General features: G+C 31.1%; 2 protein-coding genes across 2 annotated transcripts; one reads left to right on the top strand and one right to left on the bottom strand.

Annotated features, from left to right (window-relative positions):
• Positions 1–338: 338 nt before the first annotated feature.
• On the bottom strand, positions 339–16,644 carry LOC137931173 (uncharacterized). Its single transcript, XM_068774579.1, has 14 exons — positions 16,640–16,644; positions 14,628–14,808; positions 13,273–13,334; positions 12,989–13,156; positions 11,920–12,911; positions 11,551–11,719; positions 6,129–7,365; positions 5,917–6,050; positions 4,840–4,990; positions 3,940–4,069; positions 2,424–2,590; positions 1,249–1,368; positions 1,095–1,165; positions 339–1,014 (listed from the first exon to the last, which is right to left on the bottom strand). Exons 1-14 carry the CDS (start codon positions 16,642–16,644, stop codon positions 339–341), a joined length of 4,263 nt encoding a protein of 1,420 aa, XP_068630680.1.
• Positions 16,645–16,840: 196 nt separating this feature from the next.
• Positions 16,841–21,519, top strand: LOC137931247 (uncharacterized). Its single transcript, XM_068774675.1, has 4 exons — positions 16,841–17,064; positions 20,044–20,219; positions 20,807–20,973; positions 21,110–21,519. The coding sequence occupies exons 1-4, from the start codon at positions 16,896–16,898 to the stop codon at positions 21,303–21,305; spliced, it is 708 nt and encodes a 235-aa protein (XP_068630776.1). The 5' UTR covers positions 16,841–16,895; the 3' UTR covers positions 21,306–21,519.
• The last annotated feature ends 983 nt before the right edge of the window (positions 21,520–22,502 follow it).

The following is a 22,502-nucleotide window of genomic DNA, read 5'->3' as shown; positions in this document are numbered from 1 at the left end:
ACGTTAATTTTATTCAATTTCCAATATTCTACTAATAGTACCATTAATTAAATTGTTTGATGCGAGAATGTTCAAACAAATTGAAATTAATCGTAGCAGCTTCTCCAATAGAATTATTAATCCATAAAATAGCACTTAAAGGTAATCATATGAACGCTGATTGTAGTAAAATGTGATAAGCAAACGCACCAAACAATGAAAAAAAGGCACCTTCTTCACTTTTATTGATGTATTCATTTCTATACTCCTGACCAATCTCATCTTGGCTTTCAAGAAGAAATATTAAGTGATATTTCTACAGAAGAATCATTTTCCAGATATAACTATGGGTGTTTTGTTCACCCGGGATCTTGTTTCGGGTCTAAAATAGCACGTCTTTCCTGGAGTGCCGTTAACAACGCTTGTCGAATTTCTCTTTCCGAACTTCGCCATAGTCTTATCAGCTCTTCTTCTGATAAATGAGACAATTCAGATCTTTGTCCCGTCGGTGAAACTTTTGAATATGGTGGTACAGGTGTTGAATCACTATCTTGCGAAACCATGATTTCGATACTTGCTCTATGTGTGGGAAGGTCGATACTAAGATAATTATCTGATCTTTCCGAAACGTCTTGATAGGATCGAGTTGAAGAACCTTCAGTTCGTCGGATCATAGGAGATGGAGTACGAAGTCGACTATTAATATCTGGAGGAGAGTTTGTTAAACAGCTTACATCGCGACTAAGCCTTCGACCAATATTGAGACTAGTCTTCTCGTAGATGGACGCAGAATCGGAACCTAAAACTGAATCTGTACTAAATCTTCTTACATTTAATCCAGCAACGCTACATCGTTTGCGGCGAGATTTTGGTGACCGAAGCTGCCTCGGTGATCGACCTTGTCGTGGCGAGCGACTTGGTACTTCAGGCGATGGAGATAAGAATTTAGATTCTGTCAATTCTTCTGACACAGAAGTTTCAATTGCCACATTTTCCTTAATAGAATCCAAGGAATGGTCTCTCCCTTGTTGAACCCTACCGAGTTAGTAAAAATATTTTTACACAGTAATATTTTGTATGCGATGTAAATAAAATGACAAAGGCGCACTGCTTACCTTCTAATTTCTTGTATCATTTCAAAAAATTGTGCTTTACTTTTCCTTCTCCGGCGTTGTTCGTGTTCCTTCTGAAACAAATGTGCTTTCCTGTCATAACCCGACGATAAAATATTTAATTAAACGCAAAACATGACCATGTTGAATCATTTACCCTTTTAACACTCTTTTGAAAAAGTGATGTGAAGTGTCCTTGGCGAATTGTATTAACCAATTCTCGAGCTGCGTGATGTGGTGACACTAACTCAACGCAGTTTATAAATCTGTACAATTTCTGTAAATAATAAGTGGATTTAATTTGCGGAAATTGAGAAATTAAAGATATTTCAAATGGATGAAGGGAAGAAAGGTAACTCGTTCACTGTTAAAAACTGCAGTAAACTCTATAGCTCAAAGTAATCCGATTTGATTGAAACAGTCTCGTTATAACCATGGAGTGGGATAAGTGTCGCTAAAATTTTAGATAAAACAAATGATTACGTGACAATGTCTAAATCGTAGTGTAATTTTAAAATCAACTTTGACCGCTTTCGATGGAATCTTGCGCAGCTCTCATAGCAATAGCTTCTTACATCGAATACAAATATGTAAATAAATATATACACTTAATTAATAATTTATATGTATGTACATATACACTATACACTGTTATCAAATAGTATGGCGAAATTGTCAATTAAAATTCGCGGGCGATAGAAAGCTAGCTAATTTTTTTTCAAGGTTGGAATATCAATTGGCAAAAAATTAGCACAAATACGTCAAATTTCGGTTAGTGCCAAAATAACTCAATTTTTCGGAAAAAAAAGCGTCTAAAATTCGACTCATATCCTACCGCAACCCCTGTATTCGCTCGATTTGGCTCTACGCGGCTTCTGGTTATTCATCAAAGTCAGTAGGGGGCAGAGACGCAATTTTGACACGATTGAGGAGATAAAAACCTACTATCTAACTAAAAACCTACTGAGGTCTTGAAAATTATACTAGAAAAATACTATTCCGACTGTTTCCAGGATTGGAAAAAACGACGGGAATTACTTTGCAGAGAAATTTAGGATGGAAAAGGGGATGACATTGGTTAATAAATATAGAATTTAAATTTTAGAAACAAGTTAACCTTACTTTTTGATCCCGGTGTTATATAAATATGAAAGTCATTTGATTGTTTAAATAATTAAATCGATTCTAGATAAACGTTTATGTATTATCTAAAGGGAACTATGGAGATGGTTAAGATCCTTTCATCTAATTACTAAAACGATAAACGTACTTATTTATAGGTGAGCTTTATAATTTTCGCTATTAAAATTAACTTCACGGGTAGATATTTACCTGACTGAAGAACATTATATTCCTACTTCTCCAAATTGTCCCTTTCGGCTGGTGTCGTAAAATTGGTAGAGTATACTTATAAAAAAGGTGTTCCAGAATTAATATTAAGCAACCGACGATTATTCCAACTCCTAGAAGTATAAATACACCCGCCACAGCCGCTACGCCTGGAATAAATATTGCTTAAAGTATGAAAAAATCGAAAGGCATATTATTTTTATTAAACATCTTTGTTAAGTATAATAATACACATTAAATTTCATCTGTAGCGAATAATGTAACAATTATTTCACCAACTATTTAAAAAATTGATGAAAAATAATATCAGAGAATTTTATAATTTTATTTCTAATAGTATATGAAATTTACAACATAAAAGAAATTCAATATAAATAATGACGTGTACCGCCGGTGTGTAAAAGTGACTTATTTGTTTACTTGTTTAAAACAACAACGACGTCCATAGATTAAATGTGTATGGACTGTGTTTACGCATTAAAGGCGCAATACGCACGGGGCTTTGAAACATATTTTCAGGATTAGATTGATGTTTATGTCGGAGTACTTAAATTTATATGACTAAGCTCTCGTAACGTAGGATGTCGTGCCGTTTTATATTATATTACGGTCTTTATTTCTAAACAGACTTTTTGTTATATGTGCATCAAAAGGCGTAGCTCTTTGTAAACTTTATATATTCTTTAGTTTTATGGTATTGTTTTTCGTACAGTCGAGAAGGGAAAGTAATTGTTTAAACGGTATTAATAATTAGAAAAAAAAACCTGATACTTTTAAATTCAAAACATTTAAAACATTAGTAATGATGATATTATTCAAAAAATTGTGAAATGACAATGACATCAATAGTGGCCATCAATAGTGGCCATCAATGAAACAAGCAGTCTTTTAGTACATAACAAAATACCCAACATCTTTTGTTGAGTTCCTGTGTCATAATCAAATTATTAGAGTGCAACACAATTGATTTTGAAATCTTATGAACAATGCTTGTTAAAAAAAAAAAAAAACAATTAAAACTTTTAACAAATAACCTACAAAAATACTGCAATTTAATATAAATATTTTGGAAGAAGTAATTAATAAAATGTCAAAAAACTAGATAGACTTCAGTAGACGTTAAAATATATATTTCGGCGTAACGCAATTTTAACCTCGTTACATTTTAATTTTCTTATCATCTCATCAGAGGTCGTCCCAAATAAGAGGTAAACACACTTTACGTGCCCTCTCATTTTTTCAGCGATAAATCCTATGTTTAATCTTTTAGGTCGGCTGGTGGTATCGCGCCTCCCTTTTCGCCGCACCCCTGAGGGTAGGATTAAAGCGAGGCGGGCGATAAATTTTAATGAAATTTCCGGCAGAGACGAACCAGCTGACTACGTTGATATAAGCAATTTTCATTAGTTACATCCAGCTACGGTGTAGTTGTCATTGAACGATTATATACATTGAATTTAAAAAAAAACCCTTGCTAAACATAATTTGTTAATTTTACCTAGAGGTTTCGGCTGAATACCATAATCCGCACTTAGCTTGAAACAAGGCAGAGCTCCGTACCATTTTTCAGTGAGAATATCCATGTAACCATTAGAAGAATACTTTGCAATCACTGCTGATATACTATCCTGTAACAAAATAATTTTTGAGATTAAATTAATATTGTTCTTAATTGTTATATACAAAGAAAAGGAACATTCATATTCATTACTTTTATATTATTTAATGTAACTAAACTAACAAAATTTTTCCTAGTAATTACCACAATACGTTATAACTATAACTAACCGGCTTTAAAATTATCATTACATATAGCATTTGATATGTAAAGCAAGAAATGAAAATTTTATCTATCTATCTTTTATATTCATTTCTTAGTACTTATATTGAGATCTAAAAGTATACTAATTATTAATAAAAAAGCAATTACTGTAATTATTTATTCATGAAAGAGATATTCGTTCTTTATTATTTTCAATTTTATTATTAGTTAAAAAGTTAACTAAAGTTGTATCTGTGTCAATAATGTTATTTATGAAGAAGAAATGATAAGCCTGAACCTCATGACATTAGACTATCGATCACTTTATTAGCAGAATTTTGGAACATCCATCAATCTTTGCTTGCTTAAATCCAGTCGTTTCACTGTCGCTCAGACCTTCAATCTATGTCTTTTTTATTTCAATACAGATTATTACATATTTAATATTTTGCTTAGCAATTCAATTTTAACAATAGTACAGAAAATATAAAACATATATGTGATTTATAGAGAAACAAATAAAACAATTATTTATTCCAAAATTCTGTGCAACTCTGCACTATTGCTCGTAATCACATACGTTTACGTCTTATTACTCTACAGTAAAACATAGAATTGAGAATAATTATTATTTACCTTCAGAGGAAAACCTTTAGCCATCCCAATGGCGTACGTATCTTTAGAGAGGGCATGTTCTCCGACTTTCTGAAGTTTACAACCATGATCTGTAGCGCGATAGTAATCCAAAACTGGTGTGTCCGCTATTAGGAGATCTAAACTGTCATTTCTAAAAATAATAATATTTTAAAATAAACCGATTGGTCATTGACCGAATTCGTAAAGATGTAAATATATCAGACCAAAATTTTTATTATATTTATCTAATCAACATTTACAAATATTTTGATATTTATTTCAAGAAATGGTGGCAGTTGTAAAATAAATATCATAATAGCATTTTCTTGGTTAGCGTTAAAAAGTTAAAATGTAACAACAAAAATAAATGCGTGTTGTAAGTAGTAAAATATACTGGATTACAATATTATTTCACACCTCAAGACGGTGAGCACGGAAGCGATCATGACCATGAAATCAGAACACTTATGCTAATATCAAATACCTTATACGATTTTCAAAGATTACTTTTTGATTAGTTTTTATTTTTTATTAGTTCACCGGAAATTCTTAAGTAAATTATAATGGATGCAATGACAAAAATATTACATGGATGTGAGATGATAGTGCATTAATAAAATATTATTAGTAACAAGTAAATGCAATGAAATTGAATTTGTGTAAATATCGTTTATACTGGAATGATAATGTTTTATTACCTATTTAATATAGGTTTTTACGACATTTAAAATCATATGACATCTATGTTACTTTTATGGCCACAGAAGTATGTCATAAAATTGGTAGTTTGGGGCCACAATCTTTAGGAATGAGTTAAAGAGAATCATATAAAATGTACTAAATGTAGTTATTTTACAAATGAGATGTAAGAATATGTATAATTTTTAATTTTACCGATAAATGAATAATTTCTTTATTATAAGTAATTATAATAAATGAATATATTTTTAGGTTAATGTGATAATTTCAGGTAATGTTTTTATTTCATAATTTCCTGCATTATTATCTAAAAATTACACAATAATGACTACGGACATAATAAAAAATTACATTAAAAGTTATTTTCTATTTTTATACCTTAAACGTTGAATTCCTTCTTCAATATCTTGGAGAGCATATCGCCGCATTATTTCAGCTAAATGCGGATTATTTCGTTGAACATAGTATTCAGCAGCCGAAGACCTAGCTGTACCTATCCGCAATGAAAGCCACTAAAATTAAATTTTTTAAAAAATTATTTAAGTACCACAAAGTTGTAAACTTATAAATAAATGTTTTTATCCACATACATTACTTCTTCCTTGGTAATCATCCACTGCATTGTGAAAGAAAAGTCCTGCTATAAGAGCTGCAATGTTGGCGGTATAACTAGCGACAAATATCACCGAGAACCCGCCCCAAACATTGATAAGAAATTTATTAGGCCAGCTTTTGGGTGCTTTAAATGCTACTAAATGACCACACAATAGCCCCCACATTACCCATAGGGCACTAGATATACTGAAATTTTTAGATCTTTGACGGCCCCAAGGATTTAATCCAAAAGGTGACAACCATTCATAGATAGCAACAGCAATTGCTGTAACATTCAGTGATGTGAAAATTGCAATCCACAATTCCGGAGAAAATGGTAATAAAAAAGCCAGTAACGGAATATCTGGTCTTTGATTGGGCGCAGCTAATATTGAAATTCCACTAAAGAAATACGGTTGGCTGAAATCAATTACTTCTGCCCGTGCTGCTGAAACACTAAGTGCTGCAAATGACATATGTGCAGCCCCTGAAACTAAATCTCCTACAATACCATTCCATTTTTCTCGATCTTCGTGTGTATCCTTATTATGAGTATCAAAATTTTTATTTCCTTCTTCTTCTTTATTATCATTATACAATTGAGACTGATAATTTTCCTGTTTAGTCCAAAGACCGTTTTCTGCGCCTTTCTTTAGCGATCTCTGAAACGGTCTCACCAACTTTCTTGATCCATATAAGCCATCTTCTACAATATATAAATGAAAGTCAAATTCAAGTTCCTGCGCTATATTTTCTAAAAGATCCATTGCTAGTCCATAGCAACAATGTGTAGACATTCTTGAAAACTTCGTCGGCTTAGGAGTAGGAAAAAAATAATCGTTGCTCTCTTGATCGCTTTCTCTTTCTAATTCATTGAAAACTAATGTAAGATTATCTCTATCAGATGTTTGAGGTCGATGACAAGCTAATCCTCGAAGGCATTGGCCGTCTTCGTCAAGTTCACCTTCCATAACAAAAGGAGGCGCTAAAGCGGTAACTATGCGAAATATTGTTCGGGCACCAGCTGATTGTCCATGGGCAACTAGATGCCCTCCTGGCCATACTATAGTGTGCAGATGGACATTTCTACCTCTTATATGACCTACTTGTCGCCAAACCTTTCCGCCTCCAGGGTTGTAAATTAGATTTAAAAACGCAAAATTTGCTGTAAGTGCCTTCCCTTGTCTTCCAATTCCTCCAGCTAGAGCTGCAGCTGATAAAATCCGCGTTTCTCTAAAAGTTAAACAAATATCGTTAGTTTTAAAAACCTGAATTTGACTAATTTTATGGAAAACTTTGATAATCATTCAGGACAATAAAATTAAACAACATTAAGTTTCTTCTGAAAACTTAATTTTTTTTTCATTTACTTTTTTAATTTACCAATAACTTGAATTTACTTTAATTGTATTGAACATCTTTAGATGTTTTACGCATGAATGTTTTAATTAATTAACCGCAATAAAAATAGGTATTTGTGTTGACAGTTTTCAAAGGGCTACGTAAACATTCTGGCAGTCATAAAAGTCTAAACGGGCAACGTAATAAAAGGTGATCGAGGGCGGTTTACGCAGCAAATTTGTCAGGGAGATGTGTAAAAAGTTATTCTCTTCTAGCTTGACCTATTTAAGGCGATCTATTTCAAACATACATAAAAAGATAATTATCATGTCCGCCAAGTCATGTAGGATAAATTTATTTCGTTTAGTCAATGTACAAAGTTGGACGTCGGCCAAAAATTTTCTTCCGTAAATGTAGTATGTATTGACGGTTTGTAAGGGTAGCAATATTGGGTGGCAGCAAAAATAGGAAGATAAGAAAAATTGCAAAAACCCGCGCAGCGTTACTTTTATAATTAGTGCCTGGTTTAGATCAGAAAGAAAAGAAACGATAAAAGAAATAAAGGGAAACTTAGTCAAAACGGTTAGACGAAACCAAACCAAAAGAGTTAAATTTTTAATCGTTTGCAGCCAAGAAACAATTGCTAGTAAAGGCAGATATAAATACTTAAGTTCGTAAAGGAGCTATATAGAGCAATAACTAGCCGTATGATTTTTTTCTTAAATAGATAATCAATTAACATACGTTCACTATTAATTAAATCATGAAAGCAAAAAATTACTTTTGAAAAACATTTACGTCCTTAAATACTGGAGCGGGTAAAGCATTATTAAGAACTTGTTAACGAATACAAGACAGTGATGCTTTTTTAAAACAATAATGTACACATAAATTTGTTTCAAAACACATTTAACACTAAAATAAATAATGTAAATTGTGTTATGCCATCACATTACTTCTTTTAATCATTAAAGACCGCGGGGACTATTAACAAAATACTAATTCGTAGCTTTTAAACATTTTGAACAGTGAAATAAGTTGCCGTTTAAAGGAGTTCTTTAAGGTCTAAAATTAAATTTAGATTAAACGGTAATTGACATTGTGTTTGTTATTGTATTTAACCAAATATTAGTTATGCGGTACGTCATGGGCACCGAGAATTGATTTAAATAGAAATTAATCGAGGAAAGAGAAATAAATTGATTGACAAAATCGGAACTTTTGTTCGATTCATGTAACGCGGAGACAAATCTAAAATACAACGAACTATTTTTCCACACATATTGTCAAATAGCTGAACTTACTGCTATTATTGAATTGTAGAGTGAAGTCAGCTTGCCGTATATTTCTTCTTGACAATTCAATATAAGCGTACTAGTAAATTTGATTTCTGCAGATGTTACTATTAATATTGTTCAGAACTATATAGATTTATTAATCAAACAAACTAAATGACCATACTTCACAAATATAAACCATTTTTATGTAAAACTATAAGCTGGCCAGTATTTTGATTTAGTATAAGAAAGTCCCTTTTTACCGCTACCTTAGTGACTATTGGGCTGATGAATTTAACTACTTCGTTTTACAAATAGATTTAAAAATATGTAGCATCAACATTTCATTTAGAGTATTTTTGCGAAGACACCTGTTATTTATAAAAATTAATATATGAAACATTTGAATAAATTGTACTTTTACGTCTTATCCTCGGAAAAGCTGTGCCGAAACTTTCTTCTTAGACAAGTGGAACCAAGAGAAAGAGCACTCACAAGTACAGATTTGTTTCAGCCTCCTGCAGATTTTTCTTTAATTCTACAAGCTTTCTGTAAATGTTTCCTCTAACGCAACCTTACCATCGCCTGCTTTAGTCGCGAAGGGTAGGTAAGATATAAAGGGACGACTAGGGTCAGTCGCTTTGGTCCTCCGCCAAAGCCAGATCGGAAAATGTGTTTCTTCATCAATAATCGTATGTTTAAAATTAAGATTACGTTAGTTTTTGATGATTGTTTTATCAAAACAAAGAAAAAATCATCAAAATTAGAAAAATTCAAATTTCAAGCGTCTTTAGCCTGGAGGTATTCTGAAAAAGAGTAATATGCCTTTTGGCAGAGCCTCTGCTCAATAAATTTTTTGCATTCACTAAGATATATTAACCTCGTCGCTGAGTAATCAGCCTATAAAATCTAAAAGACTAACAGTGTCGAGGACAATCAAAACCTAGTTATTTTTTATTATTAATAGAGACAAGAAGTCAATTTTGAAGTGTACAATAATACTTTGCTTTATTTTGTATAAAACACAGGGTTTCATCTCTTGAAATTCCTTGTTTTCTACGTCTCACAAAATTTAACATGGAAGTTAACTTTTTTTTTGGTTTCGTAAACCTTAAAGCCTGAAGAACCCGATCCAAAAAGATTTCAGTTCAAGCGTGACACGTGTGCGCACTACAATTAAAAAAAAATATTAGTGCGTTCAAAATAAACTTCTTGTCATTTTTTTTTTCTTTTTTAAAACTATACGCGGGCTTCTTAAAATTTCATTGAGTAAAATGAAAATTATCTTATATTTTTAAGCAATAAAAGTGAAAACGTTGCGGTAACGGAATTAATTATTAAAACTAGTCTAGTTGTGTCATGACAACAGCTGTCCTAAAATATCTTATCATTATTCTCTTATAAATGTACATGTTCCGACGAAATAAAACCTTTTACGTAAAATATGAAAAAACATTTTCAAAAATAAATTATGGAAAAATTGATAAAAAAATGTATACGGTGGGACCAATTTTTATGTATAATTATGAACATTTTATGCAATGATATGGCACTTACACTTTGTTCAATAGTTGGAAAGTTCCGGTGTGAGTAAAAATAGTGAAAAATTTGCAAAACACCTCTAAGAAAATAGTAGGTGAACAAAGATGTCTTAAAAACAAGATTTTATGGCACAATGCATGTTGTGATACAGACTGGCCAACCTTCGCCTTTTAGATAAAGGACGTAAAAGTAATCTCGCGCCGTTCTTGGACTCGCCGGTCAATTTACTTTTACGATGATGCTCTGTACTTGTTACCATTCTATTCCCTAGTTTATACGCTTTTTTAGTTTAAGCTCGATAAAGTTTACCCTCTTAAATAAGAGCACCGGTAGATGAATTTAATTTAGGACATTAGTACAGTTTTTAATACCGCTATGAGTAAACTTCAACTATGATTTTGTTAAAAAAATTCATTAAATTTCAATAGACTTTTCTTAAATTATGTTTGCTTAAATTATTAGAACAGAGTTGTGGCACTATAAGCCGGAATTATTAATTTATAGTGGCGAGATTTAAAATAATTCTAATACATAACTTTAATGGTAGTTACTTGTCACAGCTAAGACAGTTTCCGTAAATTTATGCAATAGAAGATGCAAAAAGTCTTGCATATTGATTTCGCAAATATCAGCCATTATAATGTATACTAAAAAGGGAGGTTTTTCCTTTAAAAAAAATACCGTTACGTAGTATTTTTATTGCAAAAACAAAAACTATTATGAAAAAAAAATAACATACATAACTTATAATGTTACATTTTACATGTCGCTTGAAATGATTATTTTGCTGTAATATAATGTAGAAGTGACGGCTAACAATAGCTCACTAAGATCATGATTTTTCATTGCTATGTTGACAACAAGCAGGAGCAAGAACGAGAAACGGCTTGATTAATAAATTTCAGACAGGACCATTCCTGGTTTTCGATATTTAGACTTTTTCAAATCTAGACCACTGATTCATGTTATATCGACACCACCGGCTTTTGAGTGATGTACGTCTACGGATGTCTTATTGTTATAAGTTAAGGACGCATAAATATAGTACACTGTACAGTTAAATGTAACTAGTATGTAATTGTAAATAGTGATTAGCTACGGCTAAGCAACTTATATCTCCTTGCCTAATTCCATTGAATGAATATGTAAAAATCTTAAACCGTCATTATTTTAAATCGTCTGTCTTTATTTTGGTAATATCAAACGAAATGCTACTAGATTTATTTATATATAATAAGGAGTGTTTACGACAATTTACCTTACAAATTCGATGCTAAAATCTGTAGCGGCATCACTAGGTTCCTCCCAACACGATGCGGTTGCATCGCTTAAAAATTGTGCATGTGCCGACCACACGTCACATGCACGTAATACTCGATGAAGAGCAGCCACTGTTAAACGGACTGCAGATCTGATGAATGTTTGATCTAAGAAAAAACATGTATGCATTAGATTTTAAAGGATTCTATAATAATTATTGACATATGTAGTACATGCATGCAAAACGAGTTACATTAACTTTTTTATCAAGGTATCGAAATATTTTACAATTGTTTTTCATCATTTGTTTTTAAGAGACTAAAGTGGCGATTTTATTTAAAGAAAATTTAAACATTAATGTACATACCTATTACCATTGGCTGAGGATATAAAGCCAAGAGTCCAACAGGAAGGTCATCAAAAATAGAAGTTTTGTTTTTTTTTGTCATCCCCATATCTTTTTCATCTTTTTCTTCATTTTCATTAACAAATGTCTTGTATTTCGTCACAAACGCGTCCATTCTTTTTACTAATTTATTTCTAACGTTATCCATAGTAGAAGTATGCACCGTTGGATTCAATAATAATTCACTAATATCACTTGAAAAAAATACGCTACTTTTTACGTCTCGGTCCTTGCTGTTAATTTCTAAATATTTTTCTTGTATAATTTTTTTTGCGTTTTGCATATTCTTCAAAGTTATACTATTTACATATTTATTAAATGACTCATTCTCTGTTTTAATTCTTAGACTAATTGATCTGTTAATTTTATCATCATTACTAATTTGGAAGGAACTATTATCTTCCTTTTCTAATGAATCTTTTACAATTTTAGAAGTTTCAACGCCTTTTTTATCTACTCTAAAATGACTACCGCTTTGACTTATATTATACGAAAGACTTACATTTACATTTAATAATTTGTTTTCAATGTGCGCTTTGGATTTATTATTATTTCTTCTAAAGAGTCTATTTTCTAAATTTGAATAGTATTCACTAATTACGTTTTTACTTGTTATTTTATCAGATAATATTGATGGGAAGCGGTGACTAGCGTCAGTTATCGAATTATTGTCTGCATCATCTCGTTTGTTTCGTTCGAAGCCATCATAAAACAATGTTTCATCTTTATAATTAAAGCTTGCAAACTCAAGTTCGTTATCTTCGGTGTATTGAGTTGAATTAGTAATGTTATGGAAGACATCAAACTCGCTCGAAGCATCAATCCAAAGCCAAAAAAAGTGACCGTCGAGCATGTTTAGTCTTTCTGCTTCTTTCATTACAAGTTTGGCATATTGGATATCGGATATCAGAACAACGACACCGCGTGTTAATCTTGAAACTTCAGCCAGTCGTCTAAATACATAAAATTTATTTGTAATTATTGTGGAACACTATAATATTATCTTATATCTCTTAATAGTATATCTAACCTGAAAATAGCATGACGGGAGTATTTTATTGGAAGCGTAAGCCATTTAGGATTAAGCGGCCCCGTTGTAAGAATTGAAGATAAGTCCTTTCTCAAAAAAAGTGATGAATATATATCTTCTTTCGCTAGTAAAGTAAATGTGTGCCAATGTGCATGTAAGAGAGTAGCTCTGTAATTAAATTAAAGTAAGTTAAGTACATAAATATAACGTTTTGTACATAAGAAATAACATTAAGAATATTTTGAAACTAATTAGTGTATTTTATTAAACATTTTTGTCAATACCTTAACGCTTGCAGAGTTTCAATCACTGTAATCTCTAGTCTTATCTCCAAAGGCAGCATATCCTGAGCAATATTAATAAAATGTTTATTGAGCAAGTGAAAGCATGGCAATCACTTCATGGTAAACCGACAATAAGTGCGGTGCTAACTTTTTAATGGTATATGCTTTACAAAACTATAGCTACGTCTATATTTTACATTAAAATCCTATACAAGTAGCGAAGTTTGTAATTAAGACTCTTAAACAGTCGTAATATATATATATTACGACTTTTTAAAGAAAGAAAATAAATTGCAACCATTTTCTAAAACATTAACATGGGGCACATTGTTAATGAAGACAAAAAATTACAAGAAAATGTTTTGAATAGTGATCAAATTTTATTTCACAATGTGGGATATATTGTAGAGAATTTATATAAATCATGGTTGTTATTATTACTAAAATAACCTTTTTACGAAATAAAATGTAATTTGCTCAGTTATTTGTATTTTATAGTGTACAATAAATTGTAACAGGATATCAAAGTTGTCATTACAAGACCTGACCACTAATGCCACGGAGTTTCTATTATTGGTATACGTCGGAACCGCATAAAAAAATATTTTTAAATCCTAACAAATTTTATATTGTCTGTGGTTTATCTTTATTATGTAGTCATTGGTTTTAAATTCCTTAAACAAATATATTAATTAAATGATATTAATAAATTATTGTAACACGTTTTCTCCGAAACATTGACAAAAAGATAATGCTTAAACATCAGTTAATATTGTCAACGATTCCTTTTGTCGCAAGTAAGCGAACGTGTCGATTATTTTAGTGTATTGCTCAAACTTGAATTTACCCTTTAATAGTTGTTGAATACGACAAAACAAGGAAATTTATAATAAATGTGTTATAGAAATAACTAAGGCATAATAAAAAATGTACCTATGCGTTTAAATTAAACTTCTATTAATATTCGCCCGTTTTCTTCCTAATGTTAAGTCATTTTTTGACTATTTATGAAAAAAATTACATAACAAAGAACATATTTTGCTCGATCACATAATAAAGATCCACCTTTTTTATGATAATTTTTAGGCTATAAAAACCATGATTATCTTAATTGTATAACTTTACATCATATTTGTAATATATTTAAAAAAATGAGTTTTACGTTTACGTCTTAAAAGATATTACAATAAATGTCAAAAAATTTTCATTGTCAGTGACAAATTTTGTTTGGCTGTATACAGTTCCAGCTTTACTGGGTACACTGGATTCTTAAATTCTTCACAGTGACTGGCTTACTTCGAAGACTTGGCACGGGAACATATTTATTTTACCAGATTGGGAGTATTTTCCCTTACATTAGCAATGGTGTAAGATAGATGCAGATGGGATGGTGATGTCCGAAGTACTGGGACGCCAGCCCGAGTTGCCGCTGTCACTATAGCAGCCGCAGACGTACCACCTCCGCAAACCAGCAAGGCAGCAACACGTCTTCCGGAAAGTGCTGAGCAGGTCCTTTCCAATACCTGTGTACTGAATCTACATACAAAAAGAGTAATTTTGTTTTAAATGTTTAATTTATTTAAATCGTGGCAACATAATAACTTATCCTACGTAATAATAATAAAATAAAATATGTAAAAACTTTTTATTGCGTTGAAAAAAAAAAACATCAAACATCATTTTCGGAACCATGACATAGACTAGGTAGTATAGTAACTCGTGTTGTTTAAAAGGAAAAAATAATTAAAGTAACAAATTTCTTTTTTGAAAGCTTTAATTAAAAAAAAGACCTTATCCTTCTGAGATAAGAACGCTGTTTCCAACGTAGATACAGAATAAATTAGAGAATATCCATTTTATAGGATTTTCACATTTTTGATCAAAATTTAAAATATTATATTTTTCACACAATATCATAAGCTACGATTAGTAATTTCACTACAAGAATACTATTTGACTGAATAATATAATTAATGTTTGTATTTTCTCCAGGGACATTTAAAATAAAAGAAAAAGTATGTGTTTGTATATTTGTACTCTGCAATAACTATATAACATTTATAAATGGGGTACCTTTTGAGGAAATGAATTGGCGTATATGGATAAATATTTACCAATTTTTAGGTAAAAGATTGTACATTTCGGTTCTGTAGTGCCTTAACAGCCTGTCAAATAACACTTTTACAGCATGAATTTATGTTTCCTTTGACCTGTGCCTAGGTAAAACTGCGGTGATGTATATCACATACGGGTCACACATATTATCGCTATAATTTTGCCCACTTGTCTACAATTATTTATAACAACCGAAACCCAACGTTTGGCAGTGTGCAGAAAAGACAAACAGACGCCTATTTACACGTTACAATAACTTCAAGTTATGCAGGCTCATTTAGTGCCAAAACAAACACAAAGCTCCTTTGAATTATGCAATTCTGCTTTACAAAACCCAGATCTATTAACTTTATAACTTGCTCTATTGTTAACGAAATTATTTTCGCTTAAAACAAAACGGACGTTTAGTTTTCACCGCAACATAAAACTTTTAGCTCGCTTAAATTGAAGTTGCTTAATAGATTTTTTCATTGGAATAAAAACGTTCTATTCCGGATCTATTTTACAACACCCTCATACATAAATCAGATCTAATGGATTCCAACATCCTTACATTTTAATAACAACCGCAGTAATATATCATTTCAAGGATCATTTACAAGTATCATATTTCATCGTATTGATTTATGAGATATAGGACGATTCTAAATGTTTGAAATTATTTGTCACAAATAATGAAAAAAGACGTTTGTAATGACGTAATGGATATGACACTATTATTAAGGTCCTACGCGATAGTGAGAAATTTGGAGTAAGCATCTCCTGTTGTATAACGTAAAGATAACTGTCAGCTTTAAATTTTATTGAGAAATAAAAGTAAAGAATAAACTGAACGTAATACAACAAGTAATGTTTTATTTTTATGTTTACATCGAGTGCCTGTCTTTTAAAATTAATCAGACTCAAACATTTAATAACTTCATTACTTTGTTTAAGAAAACACCTGACATATAAAGTTAAGTAACAATATTAACATAAATTTAAAACCTTTTTATTATTCACAAAACTTTAATGGATAGTTAATTAATTTTTTTCTTGCGAAAATACGGTAAAATCAATATAATAATATCACGTAAAACTAATAGATAAAAAATCTTTTTGCTTGACTACTGTAATACATGTAAAACAATCACAATAATTTAAGTACTATGTATTGCATTTGTTACTGCACTTGAAGCATTCGCATATATATAATCCGAGTTTAAGTGACTTTTCATAATATTTACAAATAATTTGCTATAAATCAACTAACCGCATTTTTAGTAAGTCATTAATTTTAAAAATAATATTAGAGCATTGCTGCAAATATTTTTATTCGACCATGCTGTTAATATAAGTACGCTAGGTACGAGCATATCATCTATCGCAACATGCTTTTGTTTAACGACCAGTGTAACCACATTAGTAATACAGTTCAGTATCAAGTTGTACGCGCTCTGCATCAGAAGTCATCTAAAGTTTAAAGCCTCAAAAGCTTTTAAGTACACAAAATCTTTATCAAGAACATAATGTCTTCTCGTGTGTATCCCAAAGTATGGAGCGAATTTGAAAGACAGGCGGAAGACGGGCGCACGTTGAATTTTGTTATTAAAGATATTTCAGAGGATATGTGGAAAACAGCAGTTGAATTTATGTTGGGAAGTTATATACAAGAAGACGTGTGGTGGAAAACTGCAGGTGAGGTTCATTAGTTACGAACGATCAAATTATTTTTATAATCAGCAGATCGCTTATTAGTTCTTCATTTGTATCATTTATCTCTTAATTTTAAATTTAGAATATGCGCCACACACTTCTAGGAACCCATCCGTCAAAAAAGGCATTTAAAAGTGTCACAAAAAGCTATTACAGCTATTACATGATTCCATTTCTTTTTTATGTTTGCATTTATATATATTGCTTGTGAGTGTGTGAATGTGTATATATATTTGTGCTATAAATTTTAAATCATATGTTATATGTTTTGTAATATTAATTCACTGAGTGAAAATATTGAATAACTCTGAGACCGCCCTTTGTATGTTCAATGATGCTTAATACGTTAATAAATCAATTTATGATTTATTCGGTTTTTATAAAATTAGAGTTTTTATACTATAATGTGGCATATTAATACCGACTTGCGTGAATCCTTGACCAAATGTTTGTAACAAACTTGCTTAGGTTTAATAAAGAAATTGTGATGACTAATTACCACCGGCGTAAATTTTCACACACTCTCCCGACATAGAAATTATACACTTCTTTCTACCGTGAATGAAAAACGCAGCGCTATTTTATTATTTCACGGCAGTTATGTAACGAACCCACATTACAGTTGAGGCGACTTATTCATGCTAAAACTTGTTAATTTACAAGGCACTGTTATAACATTTAGATACGTGAACATTGCGAGAATTTTATGTATGAAGAGTAGTTTCCTTACTCAAATTTTCAAGCATTATATTGTCAGTATACCTTAAACTTATTCAAATGTGATTTAAATAATAATCATAAAAAGATTAGAAGTGAATGAGATTTGCTTCTAAATCTTAATTAGTAAAATAAGGTTAAAACGTGGACCATAGTCTTGCGTTAAAAGTTTAGTATTTGAAAATGTATAATTTATATACATATCGTTGTACAGTGTTCTGAATGAAAAGTGCATTATATTTATTTTAAAGTGTTTATGTAGCTGTAGATTTACTTGTGAAAACCGTTATAATGTATCATGGGTGAAGTTGTTGTTATTATTGAGAGGTCTTTGCTTCCATTATCGTGAGTGATTGGACGTCGATTTTTGATCTTGTACGAGGACGGGGAGAATAATGTGATGCGCTTACTATGGGGAGATTTGGGTGAGTCGAAGCTAATTCAAAATAGTTCTTTGAGCAAGACTGAAAGAATTCCTGGACCTAGAAGTTGAGGTCACTGTTGGAATCAAATTTATATTAATACCACTCCGCATCGGTTGCAATTTGGGTGAACCGGTTTTGGATAACTAGCAGTAGTCGGAGTGTGAAAGCCATTGCGTTGGTGAAAACTACACTTGCGTAGCAGAATACAGAAATAAATATATTATTATACTTACGCTACCCACGCGTATTACTTTGCGATGGACTTTATGACGGAGAGTGAGTTTTCCGAGAGCTGATTTTTTTCCTAATAATGCAAATGTAGTTGTTTAAAGCCAAGGATGACTCCAAGGTATTTGGCCATGTCCCTCCAAGAGACAAAAGCTCAAAGATAAGGCGCCTTTGAACTTTGTCCACGAATCTGTTCTCCTCACGATTTCTATTGTGAACTATTATGGTATTTAACCAGACGCTGAACGTTGTCTGAGAGAGCGTCGACAAACTTGTTTAACATCTATCTTCTGGGTAGATTTATCGGTAGCTGATTGGATGTGATTGGCTAGAGATGGTATTGCCTGTAGCCTCACATTAGGATAGTTAATGGATTCAGGGATTTGAGAGAGATGCAAAGATTTCATATCCTTAAGTTCAACCTCGAGATTATATCAGTTGATGCTAGTTTTGGTTATGAGTTTGGTAGTTATAACTCAGAACTCGGAGTTTATTAAGAAAAAAATAAATAACCTTTGTGTATTCACTTGACTTGAATGTTTTCGAAAAGTGGTAGAAGCCTTGATTAAAAATTAAAATAAAGGTTGTTATAACGCCCACAAAAAACTTTACTTTTAAAACAATTTACAAATATCTATGTGTGAAAATAGTTTCCTTAAAAAAGTGTTTGTCTTTGTCTGCTCAAATACCTTCAGAATAATTAGTCATAGGCAAAAATTAAAGTAGCTACCTTTACGTCGTTTTTTTATTTAATTTAAGCTGCTTTCTTTCTGTAATATAATTGAGTCTACGGTCGGCTCGTGCAAAATAGTAAATGACCGGAATTTTTCCGTGAGAACCGTCCGCCTGTTTTCATGAGCTTACATTAATAGGAAAAAATCATTATGATGGATAAATGATTTAATGATATTTAAACATTAAAATAAAGAATTAAATTCATTTAGACATTCGTCATTAGTATCATTATTAACTTATTAAACATATACACCGACCACATAAAATAAAAGAAAAATAAATAGGTTTATTTTTTCTATAATTAAATTGTTAGAACACTTAATAATTACATTACAAAGTTAATACATTAATTAAAACTGCAATATGTGCCAACCGTGACATTGACATGTTTATTTCATCTATTTCGTTTATAAATTATTTATTTGTTTATATATTTATTCTTAAACTTAAGTTTTAATTTGTATATATATTAAAGAGCTTTTTACGCGGTTATGTATTATATGTTATATCTATATGATATGTTTTCTATCAATATATTGAATAAATAATTTTTTTGGTAATAATTAATCAAGGGACGGAGATTTGTATAGTAATACATTGTGTATGTTTAGCTATATTAAACAATTATACATATGAATAATCGTCAACCGGAAACCAAAATTAAAAAAGTTACAAAAATATATATTTTTTTAATTACAATATTATTTTTCATTGCTCGTAAGCCGCCATTTAACAAACATAATTTATATAGAAATATTTATTTTGCCATGCCAAATTCTGCCGCAAAAGAATTAAAGCATCACATGAAAAATATAGTTAAAAGTATGACATTTTTACAATATTTTATTATCTACAGGTACTGCTGAAGACCCGGAAGCGATACAGGAGTACCGCGTGCTATTGACGTCGATCGTTGAGCAGAAAATGAGTTTGGCGTGTTTCCTTACGGAGAAAGACGGCGCAGGCCACACCCTCGTAGGTGTGAACATGTGCATGCCTCAGGAAAAGGGACGCTTCGTTGAGCATATTCCGGTAAAGGGCATTTCAAATTTAAGACGATTTAAATATAGGACGCTTAATTTAATAAGAATTTTTGTTTGTGGCTCATAGTTTGTGTTAATATATTTACACTTTGGGAACTCTTATTACTAAGAGCTTCCAAATGATTTGACAATGTCTCAAACTTAGACAGATAATATTTTAATAAAACAGATGAAAATAAATTTTATAATATCGTTTTAAAATTAAGCTGTGAACTATTTTAAAGTATTTTAATTAAAGAATTAAAACGATTAAAAAGATATATTATATATAAAGACATTCACATAACACTATTCATTTTTAAAGAACCGTCCGTGTAATATAATGTAATAAAGTAAGATTACGAAAGTTATAGACTTGATAGTTTTTTTTAATGTACGAGTACTTGTGTATGTCAAATTGGGTTCGCCATTGTAAAAATAGTTACTGTAGTAAATAAAGAATATAGTAAAACATTTCCAATTTTTAAATGACATTTATAGTAATAAAAAACTTTACACGTCTAAACGTAGATCGTAGCATTACTTCACGTACTATACATATATATATATGCAAAATAAATCTCATTTTGTCCGTAGCCAAAATCCCAAGCTGGTATTATGTCACTCCGCATGTTCTCAGAAGCGACAAAGTTTACTGTAATATTTGACAAGTACAACGTGAATAATTATCTTATGGGAGCCGGACTTTCTGTAGCTCCTGAGTACAGGGGTTTGGGCATCGCGGTTGAACTATTAAAAGCCAGGTATTACAAGTTCAAAAATAAATATATTTACACCTTAGTTACTTTTATAACCCATTAACGTTATCATTTACACCGATTAAGAAAAAACTTAAATTAATATAAATCTTTTGAATTTTATATATATATTTTTTTTCAGAAAATCTTTGGCGAAAGAACTTGGATTTCAGGTAACCGGAGGGATTTTTACAAGCGCGTTTGCTCAAAAAGCCGCAGAGAAAGCAGGGATGGAATGTCTATTTAAGATTTCTTACAATGAATTTGGGGACAAGTGTGACATTCAGTTTAATTCCGAGACTGAAGATCTGAAAATATTTGGAGCGAATACAATTTAATCCGAACAGACTTTGAACTTTTTTACGTCGGAACCTAACGCTAATGAACAAAACATTAAAACATTGTACTCGTATCACTCAGCGAATTTTTTCTTATATCCATTGTTAGATATATTTCTTTAAGTTCTATATAATCTTATAAGTACTTAATAAAACTCAAAGTAACCCATAGTAAAATGTAAGTATACCATATTTTCATTTTACGCAAGATACATTGCAGAACATTTTCAAGTATAAATATGAATAAATACATTTTATGCAAACATTTTTATTTTATTTGTCCCAAAGACGAGAAATAAAGTGTATCTCGATAAAAACTATTTACTTTTCATTAATGTTAAATTGATTCGTTGTTAGAAAACATTTACTTACAATCTTTACATTCAGGATTCGAATCGTTGCCGGCTGTCATTTTATCTCATAAACGCTCACTGCAAGGCATAGGCCTCCCCCAAAGATATCTAAGGATATCTCCTATCTCTCTATAATCGCCACGATTGGCAGGCGAGTTGGCGATCGCAGTGTGATATTGTTACGCATAAGACGCTGCTGCGCATCCTCTAGAAACTTGTTTGTGAGCAGTGACAATTCTATGAAATTGTTACAGAAAGCGTTAATTGTATACGATTGTGTCCCGGGAATTAAATCGGCGACTTTAGATCCCAAGTCTCAGTCCTTACCATCGACATTCATTCATTCGAGAATGGACATTCATTCGAGGACTTAAACGAGAACATTATTCTGTATAAAATGTGATTACATTTTTCTACAAAGGCCGTCACTGTTTTTTTATAAGACACTTCCATGCAAAGATGAAATTGACTGCGAACAATATAATTGCATTTCATTAGCTTTTTCGCGTTCGTAAAAGTTTTTGTGTATTAAATAGATTTATTTACATAATTCGATTAAAGATAGTCAATTGTAGCAATTATCGAAATTAACACTAATTTTGTTAATCAGTATACATTAATGCAGCTGGTACATTCACAATTATGCTAATGATCCTATTACCATTAATAACGTTCGAAACATTTATTTGGTTTTCAAACAAGTATTACCTAATTTTTTTATGTTAGATTATTATGTTCTCTCACCTTTTCGTGATGCTTTTTTAAATTATATACTTTGTTGTTAGTACACATCTTTATCTGACAAAGTAATTCTCTGTTTTTATTTTAAATAATCCTTAATTAA

The sequence above is a fragment of the Battus philenor genome, unplaced genomic scaffold (assembly GCF_028537555.1).
Source record: "Battus philenor isolate CCGP_79_NKW_IND1 unplaced genomic scaffold, ilBatPhil1.0.hap1 SCAF_7, whole genome shotgun sequence".
In the NCBI taxonomy this organism is placed as follows: Eukaryota; Metazoa; Arthropoda; class Insecta; order Lepidoptera; family Papilionidae; genus Battus; species Battus philenor.
Note: the sequence above shows the minus strand (reverse complement) of the source record. Positions and strands in the feature narration are given on the sequence as shown.

Coding starts and splice junctions, on each gene's coding strand:
- LOC137931173 (XM_068774579.1), bottom strand. Junction 4,991..5,916: donor GAAGGAATTCAACGTTTAAG/GTATAAAAATAG, acceptor TATTATTTTTAG/AAATGACAGTTTAGATCTCC. Junction 2,591..3,939: donor TATTCAGCCGAAACCTCTAG/GTAAAATTAACA, acceptor TATTTATTCCAG/GCGTAGCGGCTGTGGCGGGT.
- LOC137931247 (XM_068774675.1), top strand. CDS start 16,896: ATGTCTTCTCGTGTGTATCCCAAAGTATGGAGCGAATTTGAAAGACAG. Junction 20,220..20,806: donor GCTTCGTTGAGCATATTCCG/GTAAAGGGCATT, acceptor TTTTGTCCGTAG/CCAAAATCCCAAGCTGGTAT. Junction 20,974..21,109: donor GTTGAACTATTAAAAGCCAG/GTATTACAAGTT, acceptor ATTTTTTTTCAG/AAAATCTTTGGCGAAAGAAC.